Below are 19,087 nucleotides of genomic sequence, written 5' to 3'. Positions count from 1 at the left end.
TTTGATATTGTTAAGAAATTGATCCTAAAACTTCAAAAAATATTTAATTCAAATTTAATTCTAACTAAAATCTTAAACTTAAAATTATAGCTTCTAAAATTGTATAAAATAATTTAAAACTCGAAATTTGACAAAATGTAAAAACCGTTGTAAAATGCTCTTTTCTAAGGGACATTGCTTCAAAAGGAAAGAAAAACCCAAAAACTTTCCGACCTATTGTAACTTGGTCAGTTCTGGGAAAACCCTTCAACTCTCTATCTCCTCGCCCGAAAAAAGGGAAAATTTCCAGAGTAATGCACGTCTAATAGTCGCCTAAAAGACGCTAGGGGATTATTGGTCCTCCCCACCTGAACAATGAGCAGGATAGTGGGTCCGACCGAAAAAACCGAGCTTTCTTCGGCAAGGAGAGAGAGAAGTTAGGGCAGATTAAAAACAAACCTTGTCAGAGAAAGGCCAAAATCAGCGTCTTGGCTGCTAAAGCAGCATTCAATAAAATATTTAGTCTTAAATAACCTTGTGATAATTTATTCAAAATCATAAGCTTAACTAGATAATTCAATCTTCAATTAAAATTATAAGAACCCAGTTAATGTTTCAGTCCGTTAGCTGCGGGTAAAAAATTAAAATAAAAGCTCTCCCAAGCAAAATAGAATCAAAAGAACTAGGCATTTCGAGATATCAATCACTAAAAATTCTTCAGACGTTATTATGTAGAAATCCGTAGCACATAAACGTATAAGCTTAAGCAAATGGTGGACATCGGTGAAACAATAAATTTCGTCATTAGGACTGGCTGGATTAGAAAAATGGGTTCTGTGTATGGATAACCCGAGTGTCCGCCAGAACCCCATGTTGCTCTAATGGTAGAGAAAAATATTTCTTTAGTCAGTTATTGATCAAAGGCGTAATAAATTGGTTGTTACCAACTAGAGAATAAGCCTCTCGCCATGAGTACTTGCATTTGACTAGGCATTCCAATGATTTTTCACGTTTCGGGTCATAAGTTGAGCGTAAATTCACTTCATCGTAAGTTAAAACTGTTATTCTGTCTATTAAAGGCATATTTTTGGCATGGGCTTTCATTAGATTGATAACACCATTTAAAATACCCCCAGAGAAATCTAATTTATAGGCATATCGCTTTAAAGTAGAAATGTATGGCAGAGGTATGTTGATTTTGTTTTTCAGGTACAAATATATTCGTTTGCTAAATCTTCTTTTGCCCATTAACATTTTAACTTGACTATTAGAAAATTCTTTCTATAAAATAATTTTACTTTCTGCATAAAGTTTTCTTAATTTTCTTTCTTCAACCTAGAATTATCTTTTTTAAATTACGGATTTTGAAATTTTAAATTTCATGTTTACTATGCGTTTTGCTATATCAGAAAAAGTAATTTTATAATTTTTTTTATCTTCAGTTCAAGTTTATAAATTTTTTCTATTGCCTCTGACCGATCACATTTACATTTTCGTATGTTATTTCCACCACTAAGTACTGTGGAATACTCGTTCTTTGTAAACTTCTTTAGTATAATATACTTTTCAACGCTGACTTAAATCTCTTCCATCTTTTGCTTTAAGATCAAGCTAAATTTATCAAGTTTCTTTTTGATAAAGAATGAGTGATTTCGAATTATTAAGGCGGGAAAACTCGGAGTCTGAAAGTTGAACGTCGCGATATTCGTTTCGCCTCGTTATCATTAGTGTCATAACGTCATTCAGTATGGCAATCCCGTCAGCGTCAGGAGTTAAATGGGGGGGAGGGGGCTATAACAGATAAAAATATATATATATATATATATATATATATATATATATTTTCCCTTTAAATTCTTACTCAAAATCCATGTGATCGGAGACAATCCTACACATTGCGTCCAGTAATACCCGAAATCATGAACACGGGTCCAAAAAGCACGTAAGTTTCGTGTAATGTACCTCCCATCGCAGTTTTTGGTGCCGTATATTGTTCTTCTGCATCATCACCGCTAACGAAGATAAATTTAACCAACGAAATCTTACACATTTTCCAAATCTGAGTTTTGCGACCGTACTAGCGTCGTCATCCACTTCGATGTAGGATACATCCATCGGAAGATCGGCAGTAATGAATCCCTCTATCTAAGTTGTAGATTTTGTGCTTTCCTCAGATTGACCACGGGTTTATATTCACATATTTTCGGATATAAGCAGTTCCGGTAAACTGTGGGTTTCAATCATGTCTGCAAGTTGGAAGTTCCGACTGGCAACCCTGGTTAATTGGATATTGACGCTTCCGGCAGGTAACTCGGAAAATTGGAAATTAAGACTATCCACCTGGCGTGCAAGTACTACCGGATATTAGGGTTACGGCCGTTCGGTATTAAAAGAGCGTACCAAACTTATGAGCATCAGTCTTCAAGATTCGTTCAAAAGACTTCGGGTTCATCTATCGAGATTAATATTTTCCAGCAGTGTTTCTCAATTTGTAAGGATATCTTAGAAATATTTCCTCTTTGAATAATTCACTAAGTGTTTTTTCACCTAAAATAATTCATTATTAATAATTAATTTAGTTTTTCTTTTTCCTATATGAAGTCTTAGATATACCACTTTTTATTAATTATTCTATTTCTTAACAAATTTCTCATCCATTTTTTTCTTGTTTATTAAATGGTTAACGTGAAAGCTATAGTAATTGAAATCGATTATTTGATTGGACGAACGACGCAGATGGACCGTCTGAAGTAGTTACGGAGATCGTAGGCTTGACTGTTGATTCATCACCGATAGTGGATAGTCTTACGTTTGCTCCTCCATTTGCTGAAGACGCCCTCCCCGCTAAATGCAGACAACAAAACGCTTGGACATCGAGAAATATACACGGACTCCTGTGGAATGCGGGTCATATGTCCTACACAAAGCTAAACCAGGTCGTCAACATATTGACTGAAGATTGCGATTTTATATTTTTAAGGGGGGCCGAAAAGTGCGTCCTTCTTGCAATTATTCTGGGACGAAAAGTGCATGACTTAAACAACTTCAATTGCCCCTAAGCATCGGATATTGACAACATGCCAACGATCCGATGTTTACAGAACCACAAATCTACACGATATTGCGCCGTAGAAAGGGCTTCCATGTTTTCTAATTGGATTTTTGAAAATGTGTCAATTTGTTTCCCAATTGTACTAAATAAATAAATATATATATACTATACACGCACGCACGCTGATATTTTTGTGATGGAGAAAGTTATTGTCTGATTTTCATTAACGTTTGATGTAGGGTTATATTCTACCCACTGTTTTCCTATTATTCCAAATTGAGTTTACGGTACGCGAAATAAATCAAGTTCCGAGCTAATGAGGTTTTGAGAGCGGGGGTGGGCGAGTGGCATTATGAAAAAATATCGAAGCTTGGGCGAGCAGATCTTCGCTTACGCCTGGTTCAAACTGAACTGATTATTTTCCACGCTTTTTTTCCCTTTTACCATTACCGGTGAGAGCTTTCACGTGCTCAGCGGCTCTTCTCAAAGTTTCTTTCCCCGCTTCTTTCCCCCTAGTTTTTAAAGCCTCTTTGAGTGATACCCCGCCGGAGATGTCTGAAGCGATTTTAGCACCTGTGTTTAAAAATTTCCTTCCTAAAAAGGAAGCTCCCTTTTGTAAGATGGGCATGTCAGATCGAAATGCTGAAGCCAATATACTTCCGAGCCCATACCCTCTTTGAACAGCGACACCCCGATATACAGGGATGTATCCGTGTCCAATTTGATTAATGTAGTAATTTTGAAAGTCGCTTACGGAAAATTAATCTAAATTATGAGACGGCATGTTTCTTCTTTGACGTCGTAAATGCAGATAAATCTGATTTTCCTTAAGTTTTCTTCTTGGTCTAAAGTGTAACGAAACGTGCACTTTTCCCCGTTAAAATATACCGGACGGCCTATTTCAGTAATAATATTAATTTCAATCATTATTTAGGCATATAATGAGGTCACGAAAACTCCTTCTCAACCATTTCCCTTGAATACTTATAATTCGCAAAAGGGGTAAGTCAGAGTCACCGACCGATCGGCTTAAACGATATCCGAGTAGATGAACAGGGAATGTAAACCCGCGTCCATGTCCCAGCTGAAAGGCGCAGTCATGGAGGTGTCAACAGTTACATCTTCTCCGGGGTCTCTCGTTAACCCTAATATAGATGCAATTTCGTGGGGGAAATTTATTTGGTTCTTCCTCTCCAATGTTACCACGACCCTGCGATTTGGTTTGTTATAATGAAACTTGTCTCTAGAGCTTACATTCTGACCAAAATCGTCAACCGACAGAATTTCTAGTAAATCCTCAACTCCATATTACCCTGGTGGTATTACTTTTTTTTCGAAATCCATTACCTGTTGCATTTGTTTTTTTAGCTTTCCTTTTGATTCTTCCGAAATTGTTTTCCAAATTCGAATTACACACTCGAAATCGGAACCACGCCAACGCAAGATAAATTCTTAAGTTCCGTCAGGTTTTGTCCTCTTTAAAACTTTGAGGTCCTTCTCTATTTTCTGTATTTACTCTTTGTAGAATACTCCCAAATGAGCTCGGAGTTCAAATCTTCGAGTTTATATACCGGTGGGTCTCTCAGTATTCGCTCTACTACTTTGAATAATTCCTCGGTGAAGTTAGCTTTTATTTTTTCTGATTCGAACTAAGTCGCCTATTTCAAAATGAAACTTGTCAGGAGAAGAAAAATCAATTTTCCCATATAAATTAACCGATATCTGTTTTGAATTTCCTCTTGTTACTTCAACGGGTTTACATTTTATATATCTATGGAAGTTGTTGTTATAAGAATCCGATAAATCCGGCAGTACGTCGATATATCTATTATAACAAAAACAGTTCTTCGAACTGAAAAAAAAACCAGTTTAGAGCTCGTTAAATGTGCAGCCTTAAAGGGACATATATCATTTTTATTGTTGATTAATATGTCAAATTCATTTAAAGTATTAAAAAATATTAGTGTGAACAACAGAATGACGTCATTCCGCCTTTCAAATCACAGTCCACTGCTCCTCCAATTTTTAACACAAAATCTCTGATTCAATTTTGCCCACAAAGGTATCCATATTTATATTTATTTTCTTCACTACACATTTAACATAAAAATTTTAAAGTTTATTCTTATTATTATTTTATTTTTGTTGCAGATTATTGCAATAAATAAATAATAATAAGAATAAACTTTAAAATTTTTATGTTAAATGTGTAGTGAAGAAAATAAATATAAATATGGATACCTTTGTGGGCAAAATTGAATCAGAGATTTTGTGTTAAAAATTGGAGGAGCATGGGACTGTGATTTGAAAGGCGGAATGACGTCATTCTGTTGTTCACACTAATATTTTTTAATACTTTAAATGAATTTGACATATTAATCAACCATAAAAATAATATATGTCCCATTAAGGCTGCACATTTAACGAGCTCTAAACTGTTTTTGTTATAATATATGCCCATTTATGAGACGTGGTGCTTTACAAGAATTACATCCCAATTTTATAATTTATTAAAAATTACCTTTGCTGCGCAAATACTCAGCCCGTCGTTTTGCCTCCTTTGCATTTTAAAGCTCGAAAATTATTAGTTGTCAAACTTAACAGCCGTCAAAAATACTGATAGTTTAGTTCAACCAAAGATAATACGTATCCTGTATTCGATATCTCGGTGCTTTTACATTGACTATGCGCCGTGAAGCTGTTACCAAATTCCAGGCGAAATTCCGAAAGGTCGGGCTCCTAAATTATGGCAGTGATAATACCCAAGGCAAAAATTTTAACCTAACTTTTATTTAAATCGATTTACAGGGCTGGCGCTAGGATTTTCGGGCCCCAGATAATTTTTACTCCAAAATTTGTTTTTTTTTTGGAAATAGTCAGATAGTTTTAGTTAGGCACCCGTTCCGGCGGGCCCCTTTCGGAGGCCCGGGCCCGGGTAACTTTTGCCCCGCTTACCCCCCTAACGCCGGCCCTGGATTTAGAATTACCAAATACCGTAAAGTGACAAAACTTAGGTTGAAATGAAAGCCAACTATATTATTTACCTTTTATCATAGAAGATTTGTTCATTTTAAATCATAATGTTTAAACATGTTAGAATATGAAAATTAACATTTCACGCGGCATTAAATTACAGAGGTGGGCAAAAATTGTGAGCAGCTGTCCAACATGAACGCTCATAATTTTTTACCTTGATTTTTCAAGTGAGCGAGTGTTAACGACAGGCAATCTTATTTTATATATCCTCAACTGAGCAAGCTCATTGCGAACGCAGAATAGTTTTTTCACTGGCTGATAAATCACGGCGCGGTGAGCGAGATCGGCCGATCAACGGACTAATCTTTTCACTTTTGAGCGATAATCCCTTTAGCGGCGCGGCAGTTTTTCAGTTGAAAGCGAATAGCGGGGCGTCGAGAAATATCTTCCCGATCGACGGCATTGGATGTTCAATTTTGAAAACCAGTAGAGGGCGAATCTTGATCACGCTGAGCAATGGCGTGGTTTTTTCCTCGAATAAAAGTGGCCGTTCGAATAATTGTTTAGACAACGATTTGTCTATTCTAAAATTGGAAATATCTAGGCGTTAATAGAAACATTACTGTTATACTTGAAATATTCCACACTTTATAATTATTAAGCCTAGTTAACACTGTACAATAAATTGGGCCACTTAATTGTAAGCCTGATAACCGTAGAGTTTATACCCAACAGACACGAGGTCGTGATACCCGGAATAGAAGAAGCGTAGCCCAATCTTTTTATGCATCTGCAACATGTATGGTGGCAATCAGCGAGAGAGACACCTTTGCATATGACTCCGCAGCAACGCACCATTTCTGCAACAGGAAAGAATGGTTCTATAACTATACGGAAATGGATTCACCAATTGACATTGCGCTCTTATCTAATAAATTGTCCTTATTCTTGCAATGGCCAGAGTAGATGATAGGCCTAGGTATGAAGGACAGGTCCTACACAGGCTAATGCACATGGGAGTGAGATCAAAGAATAGATCATCCATAGAACAACTATGTGATACATTAGGCCTTAGCTATGACTATGAAGAAATAATGACAAAGAGATATGACATAATTATCGAAAAGTTGTCAAGGAGAACTTGAGCTGACAGGGTGTGATGAATTAGCTTCCCCAAATACTATAACTAGAACATAGGCCTTTGTGGTCTTGTGAATATGTATAGTAATTTTAACTTTAACCTTAACGAAATACAATAATAAATCAGTTTATGTAAATCAGGTTTGATTTATTCACCTACTTTCCAACATGGTAGCAGAGCGTGGAAGACGAAGTAAGATATGAAGTCAATGCTGCAGCGTACATAAAGAAGTTGGTCCCAGAAATAGATGAGTTAGTAAATGTAGGCAGACATTGATTCTGGAGGGCTATATTTCAAACTAAGAAATTCTGACCGCAATGCGTGCCCTTGACTTGGGTTCGTGGGTATCAGATAAGATATCCCAATTGCCAATAATTTTCTTATGTTGATTATCAACAGCTAAATAAATTCTAGAAAGGGCTCTCTGTTTAATATCTATGTATCTTGCCTTCTCTTCTGGTTTAACACCTTCACCAGTTGGTTCAATGTCTGATCCATCTATAATTCCCCATAGACTATATTCACATAACACCATCTTCATATCTGCCTTCCATTGACTATAATTCTCATCATTAAGCTTGTCAAAAGTGAAACTAGTTGCCAAAGATGACTCATGTCTGCCCTCCGCCATATTGGATTTTTCGTCTATTTTTTAAGCCTTGGCCTTAGTGGCAAAATTCCAAAAACAAAAATATTCCATCTACTTTCCTTTAATCTTCTTTGCCTTTTAACCACGCTCTGCTACCATGTTGAAAAGTAGGTGAATAAATCAAATATGGCGGAGGGCAGACATGAGTAATCTTTGGCAACTAGTTGATATAACTGATAACGAGCTCCCGGAAGTACCCATAGTAACTTTACCTGATTCTCCAGAAATAGAATTAATAGATTTAACAGATAGCCTTGAGTCAGTACCCCCATCACCAGAGTCTGTAGTAACAGATTCACAGGTTGAACGTTTAATATATATGGAATTGGCAATGGACTATTTATCTGCTTATCAACTAACCTGTCAAATGAGCACGCCCCCTATCGTTAATTTACCTTCCCCCCTTTTAAGTTCTAGTTCTATTCCACCTGTCGCAGTGCGTAATTCGCCCTCGTATACGCCTACGAATGCCCCCTCACCCTTTCTAGAATCAGATGACACGTGCCACTCTTTATCTTTGGAAGATAATTTTATCATGTCGTCGCCCAGTACGGACAGCATTCATCGCTTAGCTGAGAACGTACAAGTTGCCCGACGGGACGCGGAGGAACTTGCCGCTGCAGCCGCTAGGGCAGCCGAAATGTTCGAGGAAGCTACAGCGTTGTTAGCTGCCCGTACGGCTAGTAGTAGTAGTAGGCCCCCTCGTAATATTTCCCCTCCGCGTAATAATGACCCCATAGCTGTCGCAGGCCCGTCACGAGCTCCACAGTATTTACAGCCCTTGCCTCAGGCTACGGAAATTAGTAACGCGAACCCCGAGAATGCGCATTTGGCTGACCCCGCTTCGTCTCTTCCTCAAGTTGGAGGTGGGCTAGCTGACGTTCCAATAACGCCTCCGTCCTTTCCTAATTTATTGTCGAAAATTTCCCAAATTGTGGACTATTGGGACGGACTTTAAATGTCAGACTAGAAAATAATATCGAAAATGGTATTTATACGTTGATGGAAACCTTATTGGAAGACTGTTTGCCTTCCGATATGGTTTCGGTTTCATTTGTGAATGTCAACAAACCCGGCTTCCAAATTCACGTCAGTTTCCGGCGAAGGGACCAATTAGATTTGCAATGGTTGATGACGTATATCGGTGAAAAAAGCTATAGATCCGAGAACGACGGCAGTTTTTTTGAAGGAATCATTACGGTCACTTTTAATCGAGTCAGGCTACCCCAGGGAGGAACTAGACCTGCTGGGTTAGGTATTTCCCTCGAAAAAGAGTTTTCTTTTTATAAAAAATGCACGATAACGATAACAATAAAATTTGTTTAGCTAGAGCTTTTGTTGTAGCTATAGCTCACCGAGAGCATATAATTAATAAAGATGATTTAGAACTTAAAAGAAAATATACTATTATCAGACAGTGTAGAGGTAAAAACATTGAAGCTTTGCTTCAGACCTTGAAAGCTAGAGAACTTTTATCTTACGCCGCGTTATCCGATGACGATTGCTCGGGGCCGGACGCGTTAACTCGGTTCCAAGAAATCTTGCCCGAATACAGTATTATCGTTTTTCGATAATGCGATCCGGCTCCTGTAATTGTTTTCGGTGACGTAGATGAAGAGAGGGAATGCAATGGACCTCTCCGCAAACGTCTTTACCTTTTAAATATTGACAATCATTTCAACGTAATTACTAACCCAAAGCCCCTTTTCGCATTTAATAGATTTTGCGAGAAATGTTTGGTAGGATATAATCATCTCACAGATCATAAATGCTCTCTTTTCTGTAACGCTTGTTGTAGAAAGCAAGAATGTCAGAAGGGAGTGACTAAAATAACTTGCCAAACATGTTTAAGAGTTTTCCCTAATCAAAATTGTTACGATTACCCTTTATCAGGACCCGAACCGTTATGTAATAAAATTTACGTTTGTAATCTTTGCTAGAAATTTGTCAGTATGTTTAAGCGTAAGGCAGTACACGTTTGCGGAGATATTTATTGTCTTTCGTGTAGTGAATTTAGCCCCGCAGGTCAAATATGTTATATGCAACCATTAAAGACCGACCGTAAAGATTCTGCCGAAAAACTACTCGTTCTCGAAAAAATAGCAATAATAAACGGGTCCACGACTCCGACAATGAACAATCACCACCGACCAAGAGAAGTACTCCAAAAACGGAAGTCTTTGTTTGTTATGACTTTGAATGTACTGATGCCGATGCTTTGATTCACGATCCAATTTTATGCGTTTCGCAAAAAGCGTGTAAATTCTGTTTCGAAGAAAAAGATAATCGGTACGCATGCGCTAAATGCGGTGGAGGTCCTCGGAAGAAAATATTTCTCTCAAAAGACCCCGTCGGCGACTTTCTGGAGTATCTTCGTACGCTTAACAGAGTGGCGGATAAGATAATATGTATCGCCCATAACGCTAAAGGTTACGATGCGCAATTTATAGTACGTAAAATGGTCGATTTAAAGTGGACCCCTAAAGTCTTGACAGACGGGACCAAATTCATGAATGTACAGTATAAAAAATTAAAATTCTTAGATTCCTTAAATTTTATGCCCTTTGCACTTTCTCAATTCGTTTCCACATTCGGTTAAGATAATAATTTGAATAAGGGACATTTCCCGCATTTATTGTTTAATACCGTAGACCATGAATTTGATCCCGCCTGTTCGAATGAAACCAATTACGTACTACATAATGACTGGCCTCCGATCGAAGCGTACGACCCTAATCGTTTAAGCGGTAAGGCCTACGATGAATTTATCCAGTGGTATAACGATTCGCTGAATGTTTTACTTGTCATAGAATGGGTCATATTTCTCGTGAATGCCCAGTTAACCGTGAGGGAATAACTTGCTCAAATTGTAACGGACGGGGACATAAGGCACAAGATTGCCGATTTGATCAAAGAAGTAATGCTAACCGTAGAGTTTATACCCAACAGACACGAGGTCGTGATACCCGGAATAGAAGAAGCGTAGCCCAATCTTTTTATGCATCTGCAACATGTATGGTGGCAATCAGCGAGAGAGACACCTTTGCATATGACTCCGCAGCAACGCACCATTTCTGCAACAGGAAAGAATGGTTCTATAACTATACGGAAATGGATTCACCAATTGACATTGCGCTCTTATCTAATAAATTGTCCTTATTCTTGCAATGGCCAGAGTAGATGATAGGCCTAGGTATGAAGGACAGGTCCTACACAGGCTAATGCACATGGGAGTGAGATCAAAGAATAGATCATCCATAGAACAACTATGTGATACATTAGGCCTTAGCTATGACTATGAAGAAATAATGACAAAGAGATATGACATAATTATCGAAAAGTTGTCAAGGAGAACTTGAGCTGACAGGGTGTGATGAATTAGCTTCCCCAAATACTATAACTAGAACATAGGCCTTTGTGGTCTTGTGAATATGTATAGTAATTTTAACTTTAACCTTAACGAAATACAATAATAAATCAGTTTATGTAAATCAGGTTTGATTTATTCACCTACTTTCCAACATGGTAGCAGAGCGTGGTTTCGATCCACGGACCTCTGGGTTATGGGCCCAGCACGCTCCCACTTATAATGAGCTACTACAACAAGGAAGATTCTCTTCTGCTGTTCAAAAGGATAGTCTTAAAGATTATTTACAAGATATCTCCGCTAAAGTACGAGGATTATGACACAGTTTCAATAAGTAGCAGTGACATCAAGGACGCAGTCTTGGTTTACAAAGCACAATGGTCCTTCGCCTATGCAAAGTTAGTTAATAAGGCAGGGAAGCAAAAATCAAGCACAGAGAGGCAAAAAAGCATCTACAAGGCTTACACTTACCTTGCTGGGAGTAGGACTCTAGAGTTTGGAGGGAGGATAGACACAATAGTCCTTAGGATAAACATAATTGCCGGTATGATGGAAGCAACAAAGCGTTAAATGTCCACATACCACACTACTGAAGTTAGTTTTGACTTGATGCCCAAGGGATTGGAAGACGAAGTAAGATATGAAGTCAATGCTGCAGCGTACATAAAGAAGTTGGTCCCAGAAATAGATGAGTTAGTAAATGTAGGCAGACATTGATTCTGGAGGGCTATATTTCAAACTAAGAATTTCTGACCGCAATGCGTGCCCTTGACTTGGGTTCGTGGGTATCAGATAAGATATCCCAATTGCCAATAATTTTCTTATGTTGATTATCAACAGCTAAATAAATTCTAGAAAGGGCTCTCTGTTTAATATCTATGTATCTTGCCTTCTCTTCTGGTTTAACACCTTCACCAGTTGGTTCAATGTCTGATCCATCTATAATTCCCCATAGACTATATTCACATAACACCATCTTCATATCTGCCTTCCATTGACTATAATTCTCATCATTAAGCTTGTCAAAAGTGAAACTAGTTGCCAAAGATGACTCATGTCTGCCCTCCGCCATATTGGATTTTTCGTCTATTTTTTAAGCCTTGGCCTTAGTGGCAAAATTCCAAAAACAAAAATATTCCATCTACTTTCCTTTAATCTTCTTTGCCTTTTAACCACGCTCTGCTACCATGTTGAAAAGTAGGTGAATAAATCAAATATGGCGGAGGGCAGACATGAGTAATCTTTGGCAACTAGTTGATATAACTGATAACGAGCTCCCGGAAGTACCCATAGTAACTTTACCTGATTCTCCAGAAATAGAATTAATAGATTTAACAGATAGCCTTGAGTCAGTACCCCCATCACCAGAGTCTGTAGTAACAGATTCACAGGTTGAACGTTTAATATATATGGAATTGGCAATGGACTATTTATCTGCTTATCAACTAACCTGTCAAATGAGCACGCCCCCTATCGTTAATTTACCTTCCCCCCTTTTAAGTTCTAGTTCTATTCCACCTGTCGCAGTACGTAATTCGCCCTCGTATACGCCTACGAATGCCCCCTCACCCTTTCTAGAATCAGATGACACGTGCCACTCTTTATCTTTGGAAGATAATTTTATCATGTCGTCGCCCAGTACGGACAGCATTCATCGCTTAGCTGAGAACGTACAAGTTGCCCGACGGGACGCGGAGGAACTTGCCGCTGCAGCCGCTAGGGCAGCCGAAATGTTCGAGGAAGCTAAAGCGTTGTTAGCTGCCCGTACGGCTAGTAGTAGTAGTAGGCCCCCTCGTAATATTTCCCCTCCGCGTAATAATGACCCCATAGCTGTCGCAGGCCCGTCACGAGCTCCACAGTATTTACAGCCCTTGCCTCAGGCTACGGAAATTAGTAACGCGAACCCCGAGAATGCGCATTTGGCTGACCCCGCTTCGTCTCTTCCTCAAGTTGGAGGTGGGCTAGCTGACGTTCCAATAACGCCTCCGTCCTTTCCTAATTTATTGTCGAAAATTTCCCAAATTGTGGACTATTGGGACGGACTTTAAATGTCAGACTAGAAAATAATATCGAAAATGGTATTTATACGTTGATGGAAACCTTATTGGAAGACTGTTTGCCTTCCGATATGGTTTCGGTTTCATTTGTGAATGTCAACAAACCCGGCTTCCAAATTCACGTCAGTTTCCGGCGAAGGGACCAATTAGATTTGCAATGGTTGATGACGTATATCGGTGAAAAAAGCTATAGATCCGAGAACGACGGCAGTTTTTTTGAAGGAATCATTACGGTCACTTTTAATCGAGTCAGGCTACCCCAGGGAGGAACTAGACCTGCTGGGTTAGGTATTTCCCTCGAAAAAGAGTTTTCTTTTTATAAAAAATGCACGATAACGATAACAATAAAATTTGTTTAGCTAGAGCTTTTGTTGTAGCTATAGCTCACCGAGAGCATATAATTAATAAAGATGATTTAGAACTTAAAAGAAAATATACTATTATCAGACAGTGTAGAGGTAAAAACATTGAAGCTTTGCTTCAGACCTTGAAAGCTAGAGAACTTTTATCTTACGCCGCGTTATCCGATGACGATTGCTCGGGGCCGGACGCGTTAACTCGGTTCCAAGAAATCTTGCCCGAATACAGTATTATCGTTTTTCGATAATGCGATCCGGCTCCTGTAATTGTTTTCGGTGACGTAGATGAAGAGAGGGAATGCAATGGACCTCTCCGCAAACGTCTTTACCTTTTAAATATTGACAATCATTTCAACGTAATTACTAACCCAAAGCCCCTTTTCGCATTTAATAGATTTTGCGAGAAATGTTTGGTAGGATATAATCATCTCACAGATCATAAATGCTCTCTTTTCTGTAACGCTTGTTGTAGAAAGCAAGAATGTCAGAAGGGAGTGACTAAAATAACTTGCCAAACATGTTTAAGAGTTTTCCCTAATCAAAATTGTTACGATTACCCTTTATCAGGACCCGAACCGTTATGTAATAAAATTTACGTTTGTAATCTTTGCTAGAAATTTGTCAGTATGTTTAAGCGTAAGGCAGTACACGTTTGCGGAGATATTTATTGTCTTTCGTGTAGTGAATTTAGCCCCGCAGGTCAAATATGTTATATGCAACCATTAAAGACCGACCGTAAAGATTCTGCCGAAAAACTACTCGTTCTCGAAAAAATAGCAATAATAAACGGGTCCACGACTCCGACAATGAACAATCACCACCGACCAAGAGAAGTACTCCAAAAACGGAAGTCTTTGTTTGTTATGACTTTGAATGTACTGATGCCGATGCTTTGATTCACGATCCAATTTTATGCGTTTCGCAAAAAGCGTGTAAATTCTGTTTCGAAGAAAAAGATAATCGGTACGCATGCGCTAAATGCGGTGGAGGTCCTCGGAAGAAAATATTTCTCTCAAAAGACCCCGTCGGCGACTTTCTGGAGTATCTTCGTACGCTTAACAGAGTGGCGGATAAGATAATATGTATCGCCCATAACGCTAAAGGTTACGATGCGCAATTTATAGTACGTAAAATGGTCGATTTAAAGTGGACCCCTAAAGTCTTGACAGACGGGACCAAATTCATGAATGTACAGTATAAAAAATTAAAATTCTTAGATTCCTTAAATTTTATGCCCTTTGCACTTTCTCAATTCGTTTCCACATTCGGTTTAGATAATAATTTGAATAAGGGACATTTCCCGCATTTATTGTTTAATACCGTAGACCATGAATTTGATCCCGCCTGTTCGAATGAAACCAATTACGTACTACATAATGACTGGCCTCCGATCGAAGCGTACGACCCTAATCGTTTAAGCGGTAAGGCCTACGATGAATTTATCCAGTGGAATAACGATTCGCTGAATGTTTTACTTGTCATAGAATGGGTCATATTTCTCGTGAATGCCCAGTTAACCGTGAGGGAATAACTTGCTCAAATTGTAACGGACGGGGACATAAGGCACAAGATTGCCGATTTGATCAAAGAAGTAATGCTAACCGTAGAGTTTATACCCAACAGACACGAGGTCGTGATACCCGGAATAGAAGAAGCGTAGCCCAATCTTTTTATGCATCTGCAACATGTATGGTGGCAATCAGCGAGAGAGACACCTTTGCATATGACTCCGCAGCAACGCACCATTTCTGCAACAGGAAAGAATGGTTCTATAACTATACGGAAATGGATTCACCAATTGACATTGCGCTCTTATCTAATAAATTGTCCTTATTCTTGCAATGGCCAGAGTAGATGATAGGCCTAGGTATGAAGGACAGGTCCTACACAGGCTAATGCACATGGGAGTGAGATCAAAGAATAGATCATCCATAGAACAACTATGTGATACATTAGGCCTTAGCTATGACTATGAAGAAATAATGACAAAGAGATATGACATAATTATCGAAAAGTTGTCAAGGAGAACTTGAGCTGACAGGGTGTGATGAATTAGCTTCCCCAAATACTATAACTAGAACATAGGCCTTTGTGGTCTTGTGAATATGTATAGTAATTTTAACTTTAACCTTAACGAAATACAATAATAAATCAGTTTATGTAAATCAGGTTTGATTTATTCACCTACTTTCCAACATGGTAGCAGAGCGTGGTTTCGATCCACGGACCTCTGGGTTATGGGCCCAGCACGCTCCCACTTATAATGAGCTACTACAACAAGGAAGATTCTCTTCTGCTGTTCAAAAGGATAGTCTTAAAGATTATTTACAAGATATCTCCGCTAAAGTACGAGGATTATGACACAGTTTCAATAAGTAGCAGTGACATCAAGGACGCAGTCTTGGTTTACAAAGCACAATGGTCCTTCGCCTATGCAAAGTTAGTTAATAAGGCAGGGAAGCAAAAATCAAGCACGGAGAGGCAAAAAAGCATCTACAAGGCTTACACTTACCTTGCTGGGAGTAGGACTCTAGAGTTTGGAGGGAGGATAGACACAATAGTCCTTAGGATAAACATAATTGCCGGTATGATGGAAGCAACAAAGCATTACATGTCCACATACCACACTACTGAAGTTAGTTTTGACTTGATGCCCAAGGGATTGGAAGACGAAGTAAGATATGAAGTCAATGCTGCAGCGTACATAAAGAAGTTGGTCCCAGAAATAGATACAATAGTCCTTAGGATAAACATAATTGCCGGTATGATGGAAGCAACAAAGCATTACATGTCCACATACCACACTACTGAAGTTAGTTTTGACTTGATGCCCAAGGGATTGGAAGACGAAGTAAGATATGAAGTCAATGCTGCAGCGTACATAAAGAAGTTGGTCCCAGAAATAGATACAATAGTCCTTAGGATAAACATAATTGCCGGTATGATGGAAGCAACAAAGCATTACATGTCCACATACCACACTACTGAAGTTAGTTTTGACTTGATGCCCAAGGGATTGGAAGACGAAGTAAGATATGAGGTCAATGCTGCAGCGTACATAAAGAAGTTGGTCCCAGAAATAGATGAGTTAGTAAATGTAGGCAGACATTGATTCTGGAGGGCTATATTTCAAACTAAGAAATTCTGACCGCAATGCGTGCCCTTGACTTGGGTTCGTGGGTATCAGATAAGATATCCCAATTACCAATAATTTTCTTATGTTGATTATCAACAGCTAAATAAATTCTAGAAAGGGCTCTCTGTTTCCTATCTATGTATCTTGCCTTCTCTTCTGGTTTAACACCTTCACCAGTTGGTTCAATGTCTGATTCATCTATAATTCCCCATAGACTATATTCACATAACACCATCTTCATATCAGCCTTCCATTGACTATAATTCTCATCATTAAGCTTGTCAAAAGTGAAACTAGTTGCCAAAGATTACTCATGTCTGCCCTCCGCCATATTTGATTTATTCACCTACTTTTCAACATGGTAGCAGAGCGTGGTTAAAAGGCAAAGAAGATTAAAGGAAAGTAGATGGAATATTTTTGTTTTTGGAATTTTGCCACTAAGGCCAAGGCTTAAAAAATAGACGAAAAATCCAATATGGCGGAGGGCAGACATGAGTCATCTTTGGCAACTAGTTTCACTTTTGACAAGCTTAATGATGAGAATTATAGTCAATGGAAGGCTGATATGAAGATGGTGTTATGTGAATATAGTCTATGGGGAATTATAGATGGATCAGACATTGAACCAACTGGTGAAGGGGCCTATCTCTATGGTACCCTTGAAGAGGACATATTTATTGCACAACCAAAGGGATTTGAAGTTCCAGGGAAAAACAACTATGTCTGGCATTTACGCAAGGCAATATATGGACTGAAACAGAGTGGGAGGCGATGGTTTACGGAGCTCGATTCTACATTGGTGGTATTATAGACTTCTTCCGTAGGGGTTTTGGCGTGACCAATACTGGACGTGATGTTAACCTATCCTTTAGTACCACACTCTTCACGTTTATGCTCATGTCACTTTCTAGAACATCACGAACTTCCTTAACTGCATTGAGCATTACTAACTCATCTATTTCTGGGACCAACTTCTTTAAGTACGCTGCAGCATTGTCGTACATATCTCAACGTACACGACCAAATATTGCAAAGATAATAAAAGGGAAAAAAAAAAAACTTGCATACTCATACTCAGAGAATCTGTCTTGCTGATCAGGGGGGCAGACTCTTGCTTTCATCAAGTACCCATATGCCATTGGGGGACTCATGCTCTTTAAGGCATTCAAATAGAAAGCTCGGTCCTCAGAATCAGTTTCCTGCTGATCGACATCATCTGTCTCCATCCCCATAATCTCCTCTAGCTCTGCTAACCTCTTTTCTTCATCGGCCATTGGTGGTATTATAGACTTCTTCCGTAGGGGTTTTGGCGTGACCAATACTGGACGTGATGTTAACCTATCCTTTAGTACCACACTCTTCACGTTTATGCCAGGACGTAAACATTCTTTTGCAAGGCTGTTTATCTTATCGTTCTATTTTCATGGATAAATTCGAAATAGACCCGTTCTTAACCGCGCTAACGATTGCGGGAGTATGCAGTTTTATCTTTAGGAAACACTTTTTACAGCCCGATACGATTGATGTAGTGCCTCCTTTCGGCTATCGTATGAACTGTAACCAGAGTTTTGGCGCGATCGAATGGCTTGAATGGATGTCTCACTTACGAGGGAAGGAAATACAGTCCGCTTTTAATGGATTTGAACCTAGAATTCTTAATATTAACGTTGACGGACTTCTCGATAACGAAGTGTTTCAATATCACGGTTGTTATTATCACGGCTGTAAAAAGTGTTTCTCTATCAATAGAAACTTAGCGTTATACGGCGTTAGACAGACAAACGTAAATATCATATGAGCACAACCATTTTACTAGATCTGCAGAGGACTCGATAACTTGTGAGGTATTACACTCCTGAAAGCGTCGTTTTTTTCTCTCTTGGTCGAAATATGAGAGGTGATATGCTGAATGTACCCTTCTTGAGCTGCCCCAGCTACAATATTACTTTAAAAGCTTGTATATTATCGTTTGCTCGTTGTCTACCGGAACGCAAACCGCCTGTGTTTATTTAGTTTGGGGCGGTAAGAAGGAAATTTTCTATCGAAATTTCTTGTCTCCGAAAGCATTAGAATTCACCTTCAAAAATAACGTAACGTTAATATCAATTATTACCAATATGGATTCAATATTATTTTACTAGTTCTTTTTATCGTGCACCCTGTTAAATCGAGACCTAGTTTCTTGGACATTAAGGGCGCTGGTATGGTCACTTCGTTGCGCATCTTCTACAAGCTACATGATCTCTATATAACATAAATATTTATATATTTTCTTAAATATAAAGCAACAAATATCGCTAATTTATACGTTAATTTTTTAGGGTCCAAGTCTGTGTTGTTGATTAATAAGTTTATATAGTTGGGCATGAAA

At 38.6% G+C, this 19,087-nt stretch overlaps 2 protein-coding genes across 5 annotated transcripts; both read right to left on the bottom strand.

The window, feature by feature from the left end:
- Positions 1-7,359: 7,359 nt before the first annotated feature.
- On the bottom strand, positions 7,360-11,687 carry LOC149926351 (uncharacterized). 2 transcript variants are annotated; one of them, XM_090158482.1, is made up of 3 exons: positions 11,312-11,687; positions 10,726-10,871; positions 7,360-8,078 (listed from the first exon to the last, which is right to left on the bottom strand). In XM_090158482.1, the coding sequence occupies exons 1-3, from the start codon at positions 11,319-11,321 to the stop codon at positions 7,890-7,892; spliced, it is 345 nt and encodes a 114-aa protein (XP_090014608.1). In that variant the 5' UTR covers positions 11,322-11,687; the 3' UTR covers positions 7,360-7,889. The 2 variants fall into 2 exon arrangements, 1 of the variants encoding a protein (XP_090014608.1); XR_016473796.1 differs by lacking the exon at positions 7,360-8,078 and having other exon boundaries at positions 10,498-10,871; positions 11,308-11,687.
- Positions 11,688-11,979: 292 nt separating this feature from the next.
- LOC149926350 (uncharacterized) lies at positions 11,980-18,068 on the bottom strand. Of its 3 annotated transcripts, none has more exons than XM_090158437.1 (3): positions 15,769-16,023; positions 15,183-15,328; positions 11,980-12,535 (listed from the first exon to the last, which is right to left on the bottom strand). In XM_090158437.1, exons 1-3 carry the CDS (start codon positions 15,776-15,778, stop codon positions 12,347-12,349), a joined length of 345 nt encoding a protein of 114 aa, XP_090014563.1. In that variant the 5' UTR covers positions 15,779-16,023; the 3' UTR covers positions 11,980-12,346. The 3 variants fall into 3 exon arrangements, 1 of the variants encoding a protein (XP_090014563.1); XR_016473780.1 differs by lacking the exon at positions 11,980-12,535 and adding an exon at positions 17,791-18,068 and having other exon boundaries at positions 15,063-15,328; positions 15,765-15,876; XR_016473781.1 differs by lacking the exon at positions 11,980-12,535 and adding an exon at positions 17,791-18,068 and having other exon boundaries at positions 15,063-15,328; positions 15,765-15,873.
- Between the last annotated feature and the right edge of the window lie 1,019 nt (positions 18,069-19,087).

Source organism: Leiobunum rupestre, chromosome 9, assembly GCF_980474605.1.
Source record: "Leiobunum rupestre chromosome 9, qqLeiRupe1.1.hap1, whole genome shotgun sequence".
Lineage (NCBI taxonomy): Eukaryota > Metazoa > Arthropoda > Arachnida > Opiliones > Sclerosomatidae > Leiobunum > Leiobunum rupestre.
The sequence above is the reverse complement of the archived record's forward strand: the minus strand, read 5'-3'. Positions and strand labels throughout refer to the sequence as shown.